At 39.4% G+C, this 17,166-nt stretch overlaps 1 protein-coding gene across 2 annotated transcripts in view; it reads right to left on the reverse strand.

Annotated features, from left to right (window-relative positions):
* The window catches only part of LOC140350858 (phosphofurin acidic cluster sorting protein 2), a 113,630-nt gene extending 96,746 nt beyond the window's left edge, over window positions 1-16,884 (reverse strand). For both annotated transcript variants that reach the window (XM_072436369.1, XM_072436368.1), the window contains exon 1: window positions 16,567-16,884. In XM_072436369.1, coding sequence (XP_072292470.1) covers window positions 16,567-16,796 — 230 coding nt within the window. In that variant the 5' untranslated portion in view covers window positions 16,797-16,884. The remainder of the gene's footprint in view (window positions 1-16,566) is intronic.
* Window positions 16,885-17,166: the final 282 nt, after the last annotated feature.

The raw sequence follows: 17,166 nt of genomic DNA on the forward strand, positions 1-17,166 counted from the left end.
AGTCCTTTTTGAGACCTTGTTTAGTCCTTTTTGAGACCTTGAATAATAATTTTGAGGCCGTGTTTAGTCCTTTTTGAGACCTTGTTTAGTCCTTTTTGATACCTTGTTTAGTCCTTTTTGAGACTTTGTTTAGTCCTTTTTGAGACCTTGTTTAGTCCTTTTTGAGACCTTGAATAGTAATTTTGAGGCCGTGTTTAGTCCTTTTTGAGACCTTGTTTAGTCCCTTTTGTGACCTTGTTAAGTCCTTTTAGAGACCTTGTTTAGTCCTTTTTGTGACCTTGTTTAGTCCTTTTTGAGACCTTGTTAAGTCCTTTTAGAGACCTTGTTTAGTCCTTTTTGTGACCTTGAATAGTAATTTTGAGGCCGTGTTTAGTCCCTTTTGTGACCTTGTTTAGTCCTTTTTGAGACCTTGTTTAGTCCTTTTTGAGACCTTGTTAAGTCCTTTTAGAGACCTTGTTTAGTCCTTTTTGAGACCTTGAATAGTAATTTTGAGGCCGTGTTTAGTCCTTTTTGAGACCTTGTTTAGTCCCTTTTTGAGACCTTGTTTAGTCCTTTTTGAGACCTTGTTTAGTCCTTTTTGAGACCTTGAATAGTAATTTTGAGGCCGTGTTTAGTCCTTTTTGAGACCTTGTTTAGTCCCTTTTTGAGACCTTGTTTAGTCCTTTTTGAGAACTTGTTTAGTCCTTTTTGAGACCTTGTTTAGTCCTTTTTGAGACCTTGAATAATAATTTTGAGGCCGTGTTTAGTCCTTTTTGAGACCTTGTTTAGTCCTTTTTGATACCTTGTTTAGTCCTTTTTGAGACTTTGTTTAGTCCTTTTTGAGACCTTGTTTAGTCCTTTTTGAGACCTTGAATAGTAATTTTGAGGCCGTGTTTAGTCCTTTTTGAGACCTTGTTTAGTCCCTTTTGTGACCTTGTTAAGTCCTTTTAGAGACCTTGTTTAGTCCTTTTTGTGACCTTGTTTAGTCCTTTTTGAGACCTAGCTTAGTTCTTGTTCAGTATCAGCTTACGGATCAGCTTTTTACCCAATTCCTTTTGATTTAGTCTAGTTCAGCTTTGGGTAGTTCGGACATAGCTTAAGAGTCTTTAGGCCAGTTTGATTTACAGTTTCTAGATGTGTTTGAAGAAGCAGATTGTATAGTTCGTGAGGTTGCTAGCTCACTTTGTCTCAAAGTTAATTTGAACTTTTATTAAAAAGTAAAATATACAACAATCAACCTGTTAAGTTTAAAGTAAAGAATACATGACAGCTTTATACATACTTCCGTACGTATTTCTTGTGCCTCAATATCTGCATTAGCATTAGCATTGAGGCACAAACACCTACTTTTATCAACACAGAAACATGTTGTTGGGCAATATATCCAATTTTAGATAATATCGTGAATATTTTTTTGAAGATATTAAACATTTGAATATCGAGTGTATCATTTACAGTACAAATGCAACAAAAAATGAAAAAAGTTATGCTGTGCTTTCAGACAAGGGTATAAAGTAATATTTCTGCACGTTTGTGATTCATTTTACATTTGTCTAATACTTAAACCTCAACAAGTATATTTAAAGACACATTTTCACATATTTCTATTGGAGATATCTTAATCGGGGCGCTTTGTCAATATCGCCCCCCCTATCTTTACGTAGGTCTATTTATTGATCTTAACACGCCTCTGCAAATTGATATACATCTCAACATTTAAGACCCTCTGGACAAGGAAACTGGAAAAATCTTAAACCTCATCAATCACTGCGTGGATGTGGCTCTGACAGGCCAATGCAGTTACAGTGCATGTGTGCCGTTTATGCGTTTGTGTCTCCCATGACTCCTCCCAGTCTCTCCCCCCAGGCTTTATGTGTCCAAATGACTAATGTGTCTTAATCTACAACAGCCTCAGCAACAGTGGTTCTCTTTTTCTCTCTCTCACACAAGTTTAGCGAACACACTTTGATGTCTACTGTTTCCAAGAACTGCCACAATCACTGACGCAACAAAGAGCAACCTGGAGATGACAGAACAAATGACTAAACCAATACATTTTGATTTATCGGCTTTTGAACGTCACATTTTAAAAGCATGTTTCTCTTGCACTATGACGTGGGTCGACGAGAAATTGATTTGCCTTCTTATTCTTTTATCATTTTTATTTGTACGGGCGTGGCTGTAACCAATCCATCGACAGTGAATGGATAAAGAAGAGAGGCGACTGTAGCGAAGGACACGTCGCCACATCAAATCATCATTTAGTCAAAGATTATACAAGATGCTCTTCCAAAGATTAGGAAAGACGAGAGAACCTTTATTTGGTGCAATATGTTCTATCCATAAGAGTGTATTAAGAGTACAAAAGGTTTTTTACACACAAAAATTCTACAAGAGTGTTTTTATAAGTTATCTGTGTTTTTGTTTTAATTATTTACTTCTGTGCCTAATCTGTTTCTGTACCTGATCTGTGTTGCAACACTAGAATTTTCCCATTGTGGGACAAATAAGATAAGATAAGATGACCTTTATTTGTCATACAATGGGGAAATTCTAGTGTTTGGAAATTGCATTCAGCACAAAAGTGACAAATCCGCAAAATAAACTTAGAACGATTTTATAGGGAGCTTCTAACGATCATTTTTTAACTATTTAACTAGTCAAACGATTGCCAATCAACTATTGTATAATGAGACCTTTTAAATGCATTATCAACCAAATTAATCTTGAAATATGGCAGCAGAATACTTCTAGATAGAGAATATTACAAACAAAGTGTACTATTACGTGTAAGTGCACTCAAATCTGAAATTGTTTATTCATTGTTGACATTTTGAGTCAATAATGCCACTATCGCAGTTATAGAGCCGGTATAGTCCAGGTAACGATTACAATACTCAAAACACAACCACCATTATTTGTATTTTAACTAGTCACAGTTGTTGCAGCTCTAATAGTTTTGCAGAATCCTATACCCTTAATTCAAAGCATCGATATTGTACACGCACGCACCATCAATGCCATATATATACGTCTCTCAACACAAGCATCAATGTGATCTCAACGTCGATTGCGGGCTGTGGCGTGTTTCGTGATGTCACCCCGCTCCTCTGCGAGTGCTTGGCGTGCAATAAGTGTCTCTTTGTTGCCATTGGCAGATCGAGCTAAGGAAATGCCTTACTGGGAGAGGTGGGAAACAAACGGAGCAGAACCACGACAGAGAAGAGAGTCCCGACGTGCTTATTTTGACAGGACCCTCCCTGTGTCAAGAGCTGTTCTCAGTATATCCACCCACACAAGAATCTGGCCCCGGTCCCGTTTCGGAGGTCCTTGCAGGGGGAAAAAAACAAGACTTTTCTTCCCTTTGTGCGGAATGCGGCGCTGGCCCGGACCGTGCGAGGATCTGGAGCACCTCAGCAGAACTTGCTAAAATCCCCCGAGGCAGCCTCCCACCGAGAAAATGGTTGACAAACACGGTTTTGCAAAGCGGGGAGGCGAAAAGAGAGAAATGGACGAAATCCGAGTCGGAGCGGCGCATGTAAGAATGTGAAGGAAATTCCACCTCGTGAAGCGGAGAAAGAGGAAGGAAGCCAGTGTAATATTGGCACATTTGGACAAAAGAGAGGGGGAAATAAAGGCATTGTGTTTTCTACATTTCTTCATGGCTATTTCACTTTTTAAATCGCAAGACAGCAACTTTTGGTCCATCTCAAACCTGGATAATGATTAGGTTTTGTGTAAAAATCAATCAACAATGCATATTACTTTGGCGGGAAACTGTGTGGGTGTCAAGGCTGTGCAATATGTATAAATGTATTGTTTAATGATTGGAACAGATACAGCAAACATAGATTAACACAGAAATCTGATCGTCTTGGCAAAATTGCACCACAGAGAAAATAAAAATCACAATTACAGTAGTAAGTTTGGTGACCGGGCTCGCTAAAAGTAAGAGCATGAACAGATTAAATGAAAGCGAGAGGCTCATTAAGTGCTGAATGAGCTGTTATGAATGTAAAAGGCTCCAATTACAGTTTCTTCTTCTTCTTGATTACGTAATATTTTTAATCGATGGCGGCAATAATCACCTCTTAAGTCAAATTGTGGATTGAGTGCTGGGGAATTGATGAATTGACATATGAACTGCAGAAGACACTTTTATTGGTTATATTGTTCAAATATGTGTAAATTGGTAATCTCTTCTCGCCAGGGTTTAAACGTCGACTTGAACTGTCATTTCCATCTCGATGCGATACACTGGCAGTCTGTTCTATCGTGAGCAGATGTCATTTGCATCACTGTGTTGATGGCTTGTTTTTGGCCAACCATCGCGGCCCAAAACACTCAAAATGACACATCTGTGGGAGCAACGTGACACGCAGGGCCGCAAAACAAAACAGATTAAATGCAGGAGTACTGATACAAAAAAATGACGGTAAAAAATCACACACATCTGAGTTGAATTTGGTCCTTGCACAACCCCGGGTCACGACGTTTTACGAATTAGCCGCGGATTGAACCATTCATCTTTGCTTGACCTCAACTAAACTGCATCTAACCAACTTCCTTCCTCCGTGTATTATTGTTTCAACATCGGTTTTCATTAGAGACAGCGTCAGCATCAAAGCCATTTATCTCTCACAGGGATAAACATCTCTTGTACATCTTATGACTTACTTGAGGCAAAAGCTTTTAGGATAATGGCGTTCTAATGCTCCGACAAAAGTAATACAATTGTTTAACATTTAAAGGATTACGACTTTAACAATGTTTTCCATCTGAGACAGTGAGATGGAAAATATCTTAGGCTTATGAGATTTGTTTGCTATCACGGAATAGACCTCAGAAATGCAGATCATCTGTGCATTATATTCACATGCATCATAAAGACAAAGATCGATTTATCATGTCTAACCAGAGCATCTGATTGTTTTGAACCAGATTTTGTTAAGTCTAGGAATCTCAGAGCAATCTAGGGTGGGCAATATTGATAGAAAATATATATCTCCATATTTTAATTAATGACATTCGGAAGATATTTTTGTCAAACCATCAGCAATCTGCAAAAATTTTAGCCTGCAAAAATTTATTTCAGTCTTTAATTGAGGTTAAAGCGTCAGTCAAATGTGAAAGGACTGTAAAGCAATCCACAAAAATGCAGAAATATCACTTCACTCTGATCTGGAAGTTCACTAAACATCTTATTTCTCCACTTTTAAACGACTCTTTTTGCAGAATTGTTAATAGAAAAGCTATACTCAATATTGAAATTTGCATAGCTTCAAAAAGACATTCACGAGATTGTCACTATTTCTAGTTCTAGCAGTTCAATTAGCCCTCTTTACTATTAGCAGCATATATGACTAGACTGTTGTATGTCTTCATAAAGTATAACATTTATAATTGGCCTTTGTATTTGGGCTACACTTTTGGAAACATTTGAGATTAGATTTTTACAGTTCAGTTCAGTCCAGAAGCAATCAAATTTGAAAAATGAACTGAAACTAATCAAATTAAACCAGACAAATGAAACTCCAAGAATCATACATTATACCGTAGCTAACTCTGACATTATAAATTCTTGCAGCTCTTGTGATTTGCTAATTGCGACCGGTCAAATCGATGGTGATTAATCGATCAGACCTGAATCGCACGGTTTTCCCAGATAACGCGACCTTTGTCTGTTCGACTCCGCTCTTCTCCTTTGTGCTAAAATAAAACATGACACGGAGAAACACGTTAAAGCCACAACGCCGTGTCACCGTGCCCCAAAAATGTGGCGCGTGTGGAGTCGTGTTTATGATCCACGCAGGACTCCGAGGATTAGACCCGGCATCAGATTACGCTCCCTTCTTCTCATGTTATGAAATCAGATTACCCACGGTCCCCTGCTGCGAGAAACAATATCTGCGATTTGAGATGGAGAGGTTATGGAGCAGGTGGGAGGTCACGCAGCGCTCATATTTTCTCCAGACTTTATTTCATTAAAGATTTAAGGATTCAGCTCAGGTTTTATGAAATGAACATGCAGTGAATGGAGAATTAAATAGCGCAGATTAAGGCGAAGGATCAGGCTGGAGATTGCATGCTCTATAACTACAACCACATGTGTAAATATAGTAGAATAACATGTGATTTATGGTCAGGTGTAGTAATGTGTTCTCGACTGAGCCTGACAACATATTGTGATGTTTGCATTCTTCTTCGTTTTTGTATTTTTCTTGAAAATCTGTGTTGCCCCAGTACAGATATATTGTAAAAAAAAACAGCTCTCAGGGTTAAAATGAGACCGCTGTGTGCTGCCTGCAAGTGTTTTATTGTCTATAAAGTTCAACGTTAACTACCTGCAGCTGTTTTTTAGCATTCTTGTGACATCAAGACTCCGCTCTGGCCTCTGAAAGTTTTGAAAAGCGCTTATAAAGTCCACGTCGCGGTGAAAAATTAGGATGCTTGGAATCCATTAGGAAAGTGCGGAATACATTTGGATGCATAGACATTTAAAATGAACTGGTTCTGTTTTTTACATTTTAAGACTGTGAAAATCAGGTACAGCGCCTTTTGTAGTGCAGTAAATTCTGCTGGTTAAAATGCTTAGTTTTGAGTGCATTTGAAATAGAAAAGACCAAAATACAATATAAAAGCTATGCCGTCCTCATTATCTAACATTCGGGATCAGGTTCACAACGATCACCTTTTCATTACAATGATAGAAAATACGTCATAAGTCAGGCAAACTTAGATTTTGATTTCTGATAGATTTTTATGCACCATTTACCATCGTTATGTACCACAATATTCTATCTATATTTCATACACATCTATATATCTCAGAAATGGTGCAGGACAAACATCTGACCACTCGAAATACCAGTGCGATAAGACTGTGCCCCCACAACAAACGGGGTCATCCTGTCATGGTGTCAGACGAGGAGGAGGAGGAGGCTGGAGCGACAGATAAAACCAGGAGGAAAAGGACGTTCTTCTGAAGCAGCACCTTTCGAAACGATTTACTCTGAACTCAAGAGGAAAGGCTTAAAAACTAGCGTTATATCGGCAGTAGAAATACCACCAAGAACATCAAAGTGCTACTATATTAATACGTTATTTTACCGGGGCATTTTAGGTCGTTTTTTGGTATTTCAAAGAGTATGTCTTTTTATAAATCATGAAAGAAGTCCTTCAAACTTTCACTATTAACAACTGGGCAACTGCAGATGCCTCAAAGGGACAAAACTACAAAAAGATGTTAATTATTGATAGATGTTATGCAGTGTTATAAATGTACTATGTAGTCTTTTTGTGTTTTCTCAATCAAAGTTATTCACAACCCTATAAAGTGCATGATCTAGCATTACGATAAAAGTTCAGTTGAATGTCAAAAACTTTACGTTACTGTCTAGAATATAGATGTGCAAAATGTCCAATGAGAAACATAATTAATCTTAAAAAGAAGTAATGCAACATTTCCAATAATGGTATGGGATATCTGCACTGATTTTGACGGATAATGTGTCGGCTCCATGATTGGTTTAGCCATTAATTGGATGTAATGAGACTATTTACTGACGGATGTTGGCCCAGAACGTCTCATAATGTCGGAACTTTTATTCATGCAAAGCGATTCAGTCATTAATAGTAGGATAAATAACAGTTAAAACTTTCAATCCTGACACAGGTATCAGTTAAAATCAGATATCTGTAAATCTGAAAAAGCCTGATCGGTGCATCTCAGTAAAAGAGTAAGGACAATGTCACAATGTCAAAGTTTAGATTTATTTAGATTAATTGTGACAGAAAAAACACCACAGTTTAACAATTATTCCCGATTAATAAATCTAGACTAAAACAAGTTTCTGAAATTGAACTTTCTGAATTCCAAAATAAAATTAATGTTACAAAAACAGCCAGATAAAAAGTATTCAATGTAGATGTATTTATTGGACAATTCATTTAATTAAAAAGAGTACATTTGACTTAGAAAAATATATTTACACAATTCTTACTAGTTATTAAGTTTATTACTTGACCTAAATAATCACGTTTATCGATTAACCTTATCATCTTGACCTCTCCAAACCCAAGCTGCTCGGTCACAACTGGTAAAGTACATTTAAGACACAATCGAGTCAGAATACTTTAGAACGAACTCTGATTTTAGTGTTTAGCATCGTAAAATCTCCATTCGTTCAACGCGGAAACTCGATTCGGTGTGACACAATCCCGTCTCTATGGGAGGTTGAGGCGATCGTCTCTGTCCAAACACTAAAATAACAGCTCGGTCACAATATTCAATGCGAGGATGCACTTTCGGCTGATGCCCAGTTTGACCGTAACACCGTCTCCGGCATTTGCACACGAGTGTACGACAGCGCGGTCACGTCCGGCCTCAAGGTTAATCACAGCTCACATTTGTTATATCGCCCAGAGCCAATCTCTTCAATTATTTATGTTCCTAACAGTGTCCAACAGTCCAACCATAACAGACCAGCTTTAAACACAGCCAAAGACAACATGTACACGCTCCAAGCTACACAGTGCTAATTTGCATGTATCATCAATTAAAACGGTCCAATAATCTCAGTAACATTAGTGTTATTTAAACGCTGCCACAATTGCACACAGCTATATTTGTTTAATGTTGCTAACGTCCATTTGCTGGTTTCCCTTTAGTTACACTATTTTGCTTCCTTCATTTCTACTGTTCAAAACCCAATAACTTTCCAACGTGACAGTTTTATTTTCTCCCGGTATTAAACTGCAAACAGATCGACATCATAAAAAAATCTCTGGTTCGCCCTTTTTTTAGAAAACCATTAGCGTCCGCAGAGCAAACGCGTGCGCAGCGCCTGGTTGTCATGCCGAAGGGGGTGGCGGGGTCGTAAAAGGTCGTGACGTCTGACCTCGCGGGCGGTAAACGGGTCTTCTGAACTTGGTTATCTATGCGGCGCAACGCATTCTTGAGCATCATTGCGACAGACAAACATAGCCGCGGCCGACCCCGGCGTTAGTGCCATTCTGCAAATTCCACATGGACAAAATGCAGCCTGACCGCAGATATGAGCCGCGGCCACTTGGTCACGCCGCCTCTGACCGGGTAATGCTTTGAGCCGGGTACATCCACTTTTTATCTTATGGAAAACGACGAGCGGGAAAGCGATAAGGATGTATAGGAGTATATCGTAATTGTAATTTGAGTCGGCGCTATCGTCAAATCGCAGGCTGCAGTTATTTAGATAAACGAATGTCCTCTGTAAAGAACAAAAAAATTGAAAAGTGGATTTAGTTTTGACGTATCCAAATGTGTTCTGAAGTGCGTGGGATTTTTTTGTACTTCTTCGCCATCGCAATGCTTGTAAAAAAAAAGAAATCTCTATTTGATGTTGTTATTGTGCAGCTCTAGAGAGCAAGGGGGAAAAAGCATAACGCTGTAACAAATTGGGGAGAAAAACAATAAAAAGAACATCTGACATTAAAATATACCAAAATATTGAACACTTTGGCAAAACTGGGACTAAAAAACAAACTCCTCGAATAGTGACCAAACCAGGACTAAAAAAGGGTAGATTAGGGCAATAAGCAAATAAATAAGTAATTTGAATTGAATTTTTAGGTTTAAATGAGCAAAAATTTGTCAAATTGAAGAGATAAAACTGGTAATTACCAATGTTACATCTCAATGTCAACAACCATACAGTATTTGCTGGAATATACTTCAGTCCAGGTCAATGAAAACGACTGCGTACATGAACACATTTACAATATACAGTAATGTGTTGCCTTATAGATAATCTACCTCCGCCTGAACCGGCACGTCAAGCCAATTAAACGTAATACGGTCGCTGTCACTGCTGCTGTTGTTTTGTTTCTAGCGCGATTTAGCCCGTAGCCATCTTTCGGTTACTCGGCAACCTCATCAAAGCTCCAGTCAGGACAAAACAGAGCCGGGTAAAGTGGGATCCACCCCCAGCGTCCCCCAGAGGTTTCACGTTACCTTGGGAAAGTGAAGTAAAACAACGTAAATCTCAGCATATAAGAGAAAACAGCAAAGCAAGAGCTGCAGGGAGAATGAGCGAGGTGGCAGACAGCAGTTGGCGGGGAGTAGAATGAAATCTGGTCCAACTTTTTGGGCGACGAAGGACAGTGCATTTCTGTGTCCTGGACTTAGCGACAAAGTAATCAGCAAAGTAATAAAACTGAATTTGGACACGAGGAGTTCTCTGCAGAGGACATCCTGCCTTATTCTCGCTCAATGTCGGCAGCCTGTGTGATTTGCTAACTGCGACCGTTCAATCTGTCTTATTTATTTCTACCTCTCGATTGAGATTAAGCTTTCAGCCCAAGGTGAGAGCCGTATTGGCACTATAGTTTTATTGCGGCCAAAACGTTGTTATTCATATTCGTTCACATTCACATTAACACTGCACTGATCATTTCAATTTAATTTTGATTAATTAATTATCTTGTATTCATACGGCAACTCTCCCGAATATGAAATGTGTCTTCCGTGCACAAAGCATGCCCTTTCTCACACACTGTTAATTTAGAAATGAGCCCAGATGCATGTAATTGTTTATTTAGTGTGTAATTGTGTTATTTACCTACACGCACTGAACTATCCCCATTCTGTCTCATTGTGATAAGGCAGGGTCTGTATTGGGAGTTCCTTATCTCACAGCTGCACAAACACTATCATGCAGCGTATGACACAGGTTTTAAAGAGACTCAGCGCTAAGTTAAGCTTTGTTTATACTTAACCAAATAAAGAAACTGACTAGATAGGTAGGTATCGGCCTACTAGAATTACTACTACAGTGAATTAAGGTCCAATCAATTAAGAATGACTTGATTAAGGATGAACAATATCTGGCTGAATCATTCTACTTTATTTGCAAAAACTGCATAATTTGGGCATATGTTAACCAACATTTTCTTTACTGCTGTACAACAACATGTCAGCTATAGAAGATGAACAATTACCAAATGACTCATTAAATACTGGCAAGCCATTTTATAATGTTGTGCTTCAACAGTAAATAGGGTTCAGTAAGTTCAGTTGACTCAAGAGTCATTAAATAGTAGGGTTGCAACGAATATTTGGTGAATTGATAATCAAGCAGTTTGCAAAAAGCCTGTGAATGAGATTTTTTGACCCAGATGAATTCCATTTGAGAACATTTTGATTGTTTGCAGGCTAAAGTGTTTTTTTCAAAACAAAAAGTTTTCAGCCCTGAACGCCCTGTTGTACTATTTCACTAAAACCATTTTCAACATGAAGTCTGAGTTTTATTAATGACTAACATGTGTGTGTAGACTTTAGAGGCTCATAACATAAGTGTGTAAACAGTGCAGTGGCCTGATTTGAAAGTGTGCCACTTGGCTGGACACCATACGCTGCTCCGGGCGACACTGGAGCACAGCTGCAGAGAGGAGCAGCCACAACCCAAAGAATGTCCGGTATCCCCCAAAACACACAGGCCTTTGGGGCAAGGGTAGTGCTCAGGGCGGGACCCCAATACAGACCAGCCAGAAGAAAGGAATATTTACTTCATACTAGCGACGTCACAATCAAAGACAAGGGATCATATACTCGATATTGATTTTGGCACCACATTGAGAATAAACAACTATTCTTCTCAAAAATATAGTTTAATAAGTATAATACAGTGGACTACTGGTGGATGTCCTGTTACATGTTGTAATCTGTCACTGTCACCGCTCTGGAGAATGCTCTTAGTGCTAAATCCAACAAATTGATAATCTGCTGCAATGATAGCAATAATAGCTAGCATGTTTAGCGGAAAGAGAAAATGTATTAAAATAATAAATATTCAAAACATCCAGACAACAAAATGTAGGTTATAAAGGTGCAAAAATTATGTTTAAAAAAATAAATGAAAGTTGTTAATTCAATAAGCTTGCATCGGCAGACTAGATTTTCTCTTAATATTCAAACAGAAACCGGAGATGTACTTTCCCTCACTTACAGCTGTCACATTGGATTATGGCGGTGATAAACGGTAATAAATATATAAAATTCAATCTGTTCCGGAGTAATGAGAATTTAGTGGTAGATTATCTTGAGAGCGTTTTTACTCAAATCAATATGCAAGCGGATCTGACAACGTGCTTTATCCATGTTCAATTTACGCATAATTGTTTTGTCCGTGCCGGCGCTCATGTGCGTGAATACAATGAAGCCTGAGCGAGAACATCTAATTTTCTGAATGTTTGGTTAGTTCATACACTATGCAACACTTTTCAGACGTTCAATTAATATGTTAATGATTAAAAAAGGAATTCAAGGTCAGTGGTCAGACAGTGTCATGGTTGTGTTGCGCGGTTCCGCTTTAATGAATGAATAATTTGGTGAGATTTGTATAAACTGGGAGTCCTGCAAATTAGTTCAAAGTGAGCTAAATGTGCAAAAATAACCATCATAACAGCGTAGCAACGGTATTTTCACAACTCAACAGCGTTTACAAGCACAGTACACGCCTAAAATGTGATCGTTATCTGATTTGTGGAGTTACCGGGTTATTGAAATGTCAAGTAAACAGTTACGTCTGATACGAGGGATCTGATTTCTTTGTGATTTCGACAAGGAAAAGTGTGCAAAAAAATGGTAAACAAAACAATCGAAAAACTTAAAATGAAAATACAGCAACAACAAAAAAAAATCAGACGCCTCTTCTGCATGTAAACACAAACCAAAAATCTAATCTAATTGATGTATTATCTGTTTGTTCTAATCTGATTTTTACATGCCATAAATTCACCGACTGATTAACCTTGATGAAAACCTAATACGTAGCATTACAATATAGATGCAAAAGCCTTTGAGTAACTAATATACAGACTGTAGCCACAAACAGTCTTAGAACACCTTCACTCGATGGCAGAGCTCATCAATAACGCATTATAATCCTTCGCGTCTATTCATCTTTAATGCGGCGCCTTTAATGGACACGTTTAACATAAACTCAATATGCTAAAGGAAAAGGACAGGACAGGACAGGAGTAGAATAACAACGCACACAATGACCTGGATACATTGCACGCATAGAAGTAGATGTATGTTCTACTTAAAGCCGTTAGATGTATATATATATATATATATATATATATATATATATATAGCTGTTACTGTTTCACTGGGCAAGAAATTCCACCAACATCGCTGCCCAATCCAGTTTGAATTATTTTGCGGGAACGACATCCGTCATGAAAATCTGACACAAATCGCTGCTTCCTCTACTCGCTTGAATGTTACAAACCAATTTGCAATGCATTTTTGCATAATAAATGTATAGCAGATCCACTTTTCCATTTGTCCTTGTTGTTAGAATAAGTTACATTTGTTGTCTAATTGCATAAATCAAACATACCCAAAAAACTAGGGCTTTCACTGATGATATGTTATATTTTGGTAGTTGACTAGTCAGTGATTATTTGTACAATGAGAGTTTTTAAATAAAGTCTTAACAAAATAAATGTTGAAGTGTTGTGACTATTTACAAATAAAGTGCACTACTGATGAAATACAGACATTGTTTATTCCTTTTTTTTACATTTTGATGTAATAATACAGCTTAGTAGCACAGTCTTTGTTACAAAAAGGTATTTATGTCTGTGTTTTAGAGTCTGTATAGTCCAGATTACAATTAATCTGATTACGATTAGTCACAATTAGTCATATGCAATATATAAACAACAATCTGTCAATACAGTACATGCAGTTACACAATTACAACAATTGTGTAACAATGGGGGGGTGCACGGTGGCAGAGGCGGTTAGCGCTGCTCTTGCCTCCCAAGAAGAAGATCATGGGTTCGATTCGACCAACATCACATGATCTCTCTGGGTGGAGTCTGCATGTCCTCCTCGTGTTACCGTGGGTTCTCTCCAGGTACTCCGGCTTCCTCCCACCGTCTAAAGACTTGCATGTGTGAGGTAAGATTGGCAACTCTAAATTGGCCCTATGGACAGGTGTTGAAAATTAGCATATTCTGTTATAACACTTAAAACATTGCATCTGGTTCGTCCAATGCTATGTCCGTAATAAATAAATAAATAATAAATAAAACAAATTATTAGGACAGTGCAATTTTTGTGAAAAGTATCGATATAAAAATAATTGCAGACAAACAATAATCAATATATTATCAGCAACAACAAAACTAATTTCATTGCAATAGCATTAAAAACAAAAAAAAATTGATTTTATTAATCTTATTCAGTCTAAATTAGCCTTCATTTAGTCTCAGTGGTGTCTCTTGTAAACCTATTTGATGTTTGTTTTGATATAACTGAAATCATTGTGTCAAATATGTTCAAATATTGCAATATTATCGATACCGCAGAACCATATTGCAATAACTTCCAGTATCGCGCGGCCCTAACTAGTACTATTTCCCTATTTCCTACTTCTACCCGAGTACTATCACTTTGAACTATCAGTTGTCTCACTTGAAAGCACCTCTGCAGTCGCCAGTCTGAAAACTTAATGGACACGGTTCACACTGGCATAAACTCAACAGACTCCCACACCGCAGCGCCAACACCACCAGAGCTACAACACAAAGCGTCCGGAAAAACAAAGACGATATTGTTCCGCTCACCCACGAAAAAGCGTGGCCTCGAACAACCAAAACAAAACCAGTGAGCTGTCAAATCAACGCACAATACCGTCATTTCAACGCTCACTCCTAATGCGATTGGTTTCAAACGGGCGGCCGCCACCCACGGATGAGAAATGCATTTAAAACGCAGCGGAACAACGACAGCAGGCGTACGATATACAGTAGACGGCTATTCCACGTGCGTTGATTTTCATTCACCCTTTGCGGACGCACGAGGAGGCGGCGTAACGTGTAGCAGAGCGGGCGCGTATTACAGAACAGTACAGGAAACCCACCCACCCAGCCCCCCTCCGCAAACCCACTTCTCTCTCCCAATGAGTGGAGCAGATCTAGGTCAAAGCTGATTAATGTGCCCACGGTTCCCAAGAGGTTCTCGGTCAGGTGGCAGCGGTGGTGTGCCGCTTCTCTGCGCCGCGCAAGAGAACACAAATGCATTCCAGCTATTCTTGACATTCAACTGGGCTAGATAATAAAACAACACTGCACAGATTATGGAGAAAGCAACGCACGGGACGATTTATCCTTATTCAGAGGCAATACGAGTGACAGGAAATGAAAACGGGGACATACTGGTGGTGAGGGGGTATTTGCATAGCCCATCTCCGTCGTAACACTTAAGATTTATTTGCAAACGTGGGAGATGTGTTGCAAAATTGACGATATTGCAATTGTTTTGGCGATACTAGATGATATTCGTATTGTGTCAATTATAATTAAATGGTGAAGTACCTCAGAAAGACACAGAAAAGTCTGGTGTCATCTTCCAAACAAGGGGGATAATGTGACGTTTCTGCCCTTTTGTGGTTAATTTATGGTCCATTCACATTTTGTATGACACTTGAACTTATACCAAGACATTTACGGGCACATTTGGAGGGGAACAATTGCGGGAAATGTATAATAATCGCAGCGGTTCTTCTGGAGATATGCTCATTCAGAATATAGAGCAGATTGTCTATAATTAACTTTTACAAATGATAGCTAAAATTAACAGAAATGTCTTGTGTAATCTTACAAACAAGGGTATACAATGCTATTTCTGCCCTGCTGTGGTTAATTTGATTGCCCATTCTGGTTTAGTGCAATACTTGGACCTCATTTAAAACATTTACAGGCGCATTTGAGCACATTTCTGATGCACTGTTAAACGGATAATGAAATTGAGATATTCATTTTGTCAATATCGCCCACTCTACGCCTATGCAAACCCATTAGAATCAAATCTGCTTTAGATATATCCGGGCTCAGGATAACAGCAATAACAGTGCATGTAATAGACACACTTTAACCGCTGTATAACAAGTTTATTGCAACCCATGTGCAGCTGACAGCACTACCAAATATGCAGCATCCATGTGCAAATGTCACAGTATTTATAGATAGTTATGCAGCCAGATTGAGTGTTTGCATTCCGGAAAGCATGAAAGCTTGTGGTTAAACTGTACAATGCATATTATAACATTAATAACACGGTCATAAAACGGAAGATTAGAGAAGTTTGGGTTTTTTTTTTGTTGTTGCAGTGAGTGACCATGTCCGAAGTTTGGTAAGTAACCACAACATTAAAAACAGGATAACGTTGCATGCGTGAAATGTCATCGCAATAAACAGCAGCATTGGTCAGTTTGTTTAACGAGCGAATTGTGTGTTTTCTCCAAAAGCAAAGAGGTGATTTGACATAATTAAACTACACTCATTAAACTACAACCGAACTGTGGCGCGTTTTGCAGAAAGCGAATCACACTAATGCTATTTTGCCACTAGCTTTAGCATTAGCCACTTTGCTAGTTAGTTAGCGTGCTTTAGCCAGCTCTGTTTTGAAATGTGTTCCAAGCTCAGAGCGCGTTTGTACAGCACGAAATCTGGATTTATTTGACATCGTCGTGATTTGTAAATATTGTCGCGCAGTAGTGTGATAATAATGATAATGTTTGGGGTTTGTTCTACCTTGGGACGCAGCTCGGGGACGATCGGTCTATCTCCCAGGTCGCGAAGAGGTTCATCGGCACGGGCATGGATCCGGAGCCCGAGCCCAGCACCACGGCTCCGGGGAAGGGTCCGGGAGGGAGGCCGGTGGGCATCGGTCCTCCGCCGCCGCCACCGACGCCGCCGATGCTGCTGCTCGGGTGGAGGAAAGCGGCCCGCACGCCTCCTCTTTCCACGGCCGCCGCCATCATCACCGCCGTCCACTGGGGCTCGAGTGTGGGACTGACGGAGCCGCGCAAGTCGTCTCTTCTCCGGCTGCTCCTGCTCCGCTCTGCCCCGCTTACTTGTGACTATGAGAGCGGAGCGCGGTGATGCTGCTGATCAGAGGCGGGCAGCGGGCGCAGACAGGGGGCAGCACCGAGCACCCAGGCCGGGGCGGGACAGACGCTACTACACGGCTGTTGTAAACAAACTTGAATGCATTCACATTTTTGGATTCACAGGAGCGTGATCACCGGAGCCTCTTTTGAGCCATTTAGGCCCCTGTCCCTCGTCCCGCTTATTTACACAATGCCCTTCTTTTGCCACTTCGACTGTGTAAAAAGCCAGACTTACAAAGAA

Source organism: Eucyclogobius newberryi, unplaced genomic scaffold, assembly GCF_026437365.1.
Source record: "Eucyclogobius newberryi isolate DKJ021-1_F unplaced genomic scaffold, fEucNew1.0.hap1 SCAF_8, whole genome shotgun sequence".
NCBI classification, from domain to species: domain Eukaryota; kingdom Metazoa; phylum Chordata; class Actinopteri; order Gobiiformes; family Gobiidae; genus Eucyclogobius; species Eucyclogobius newberryi.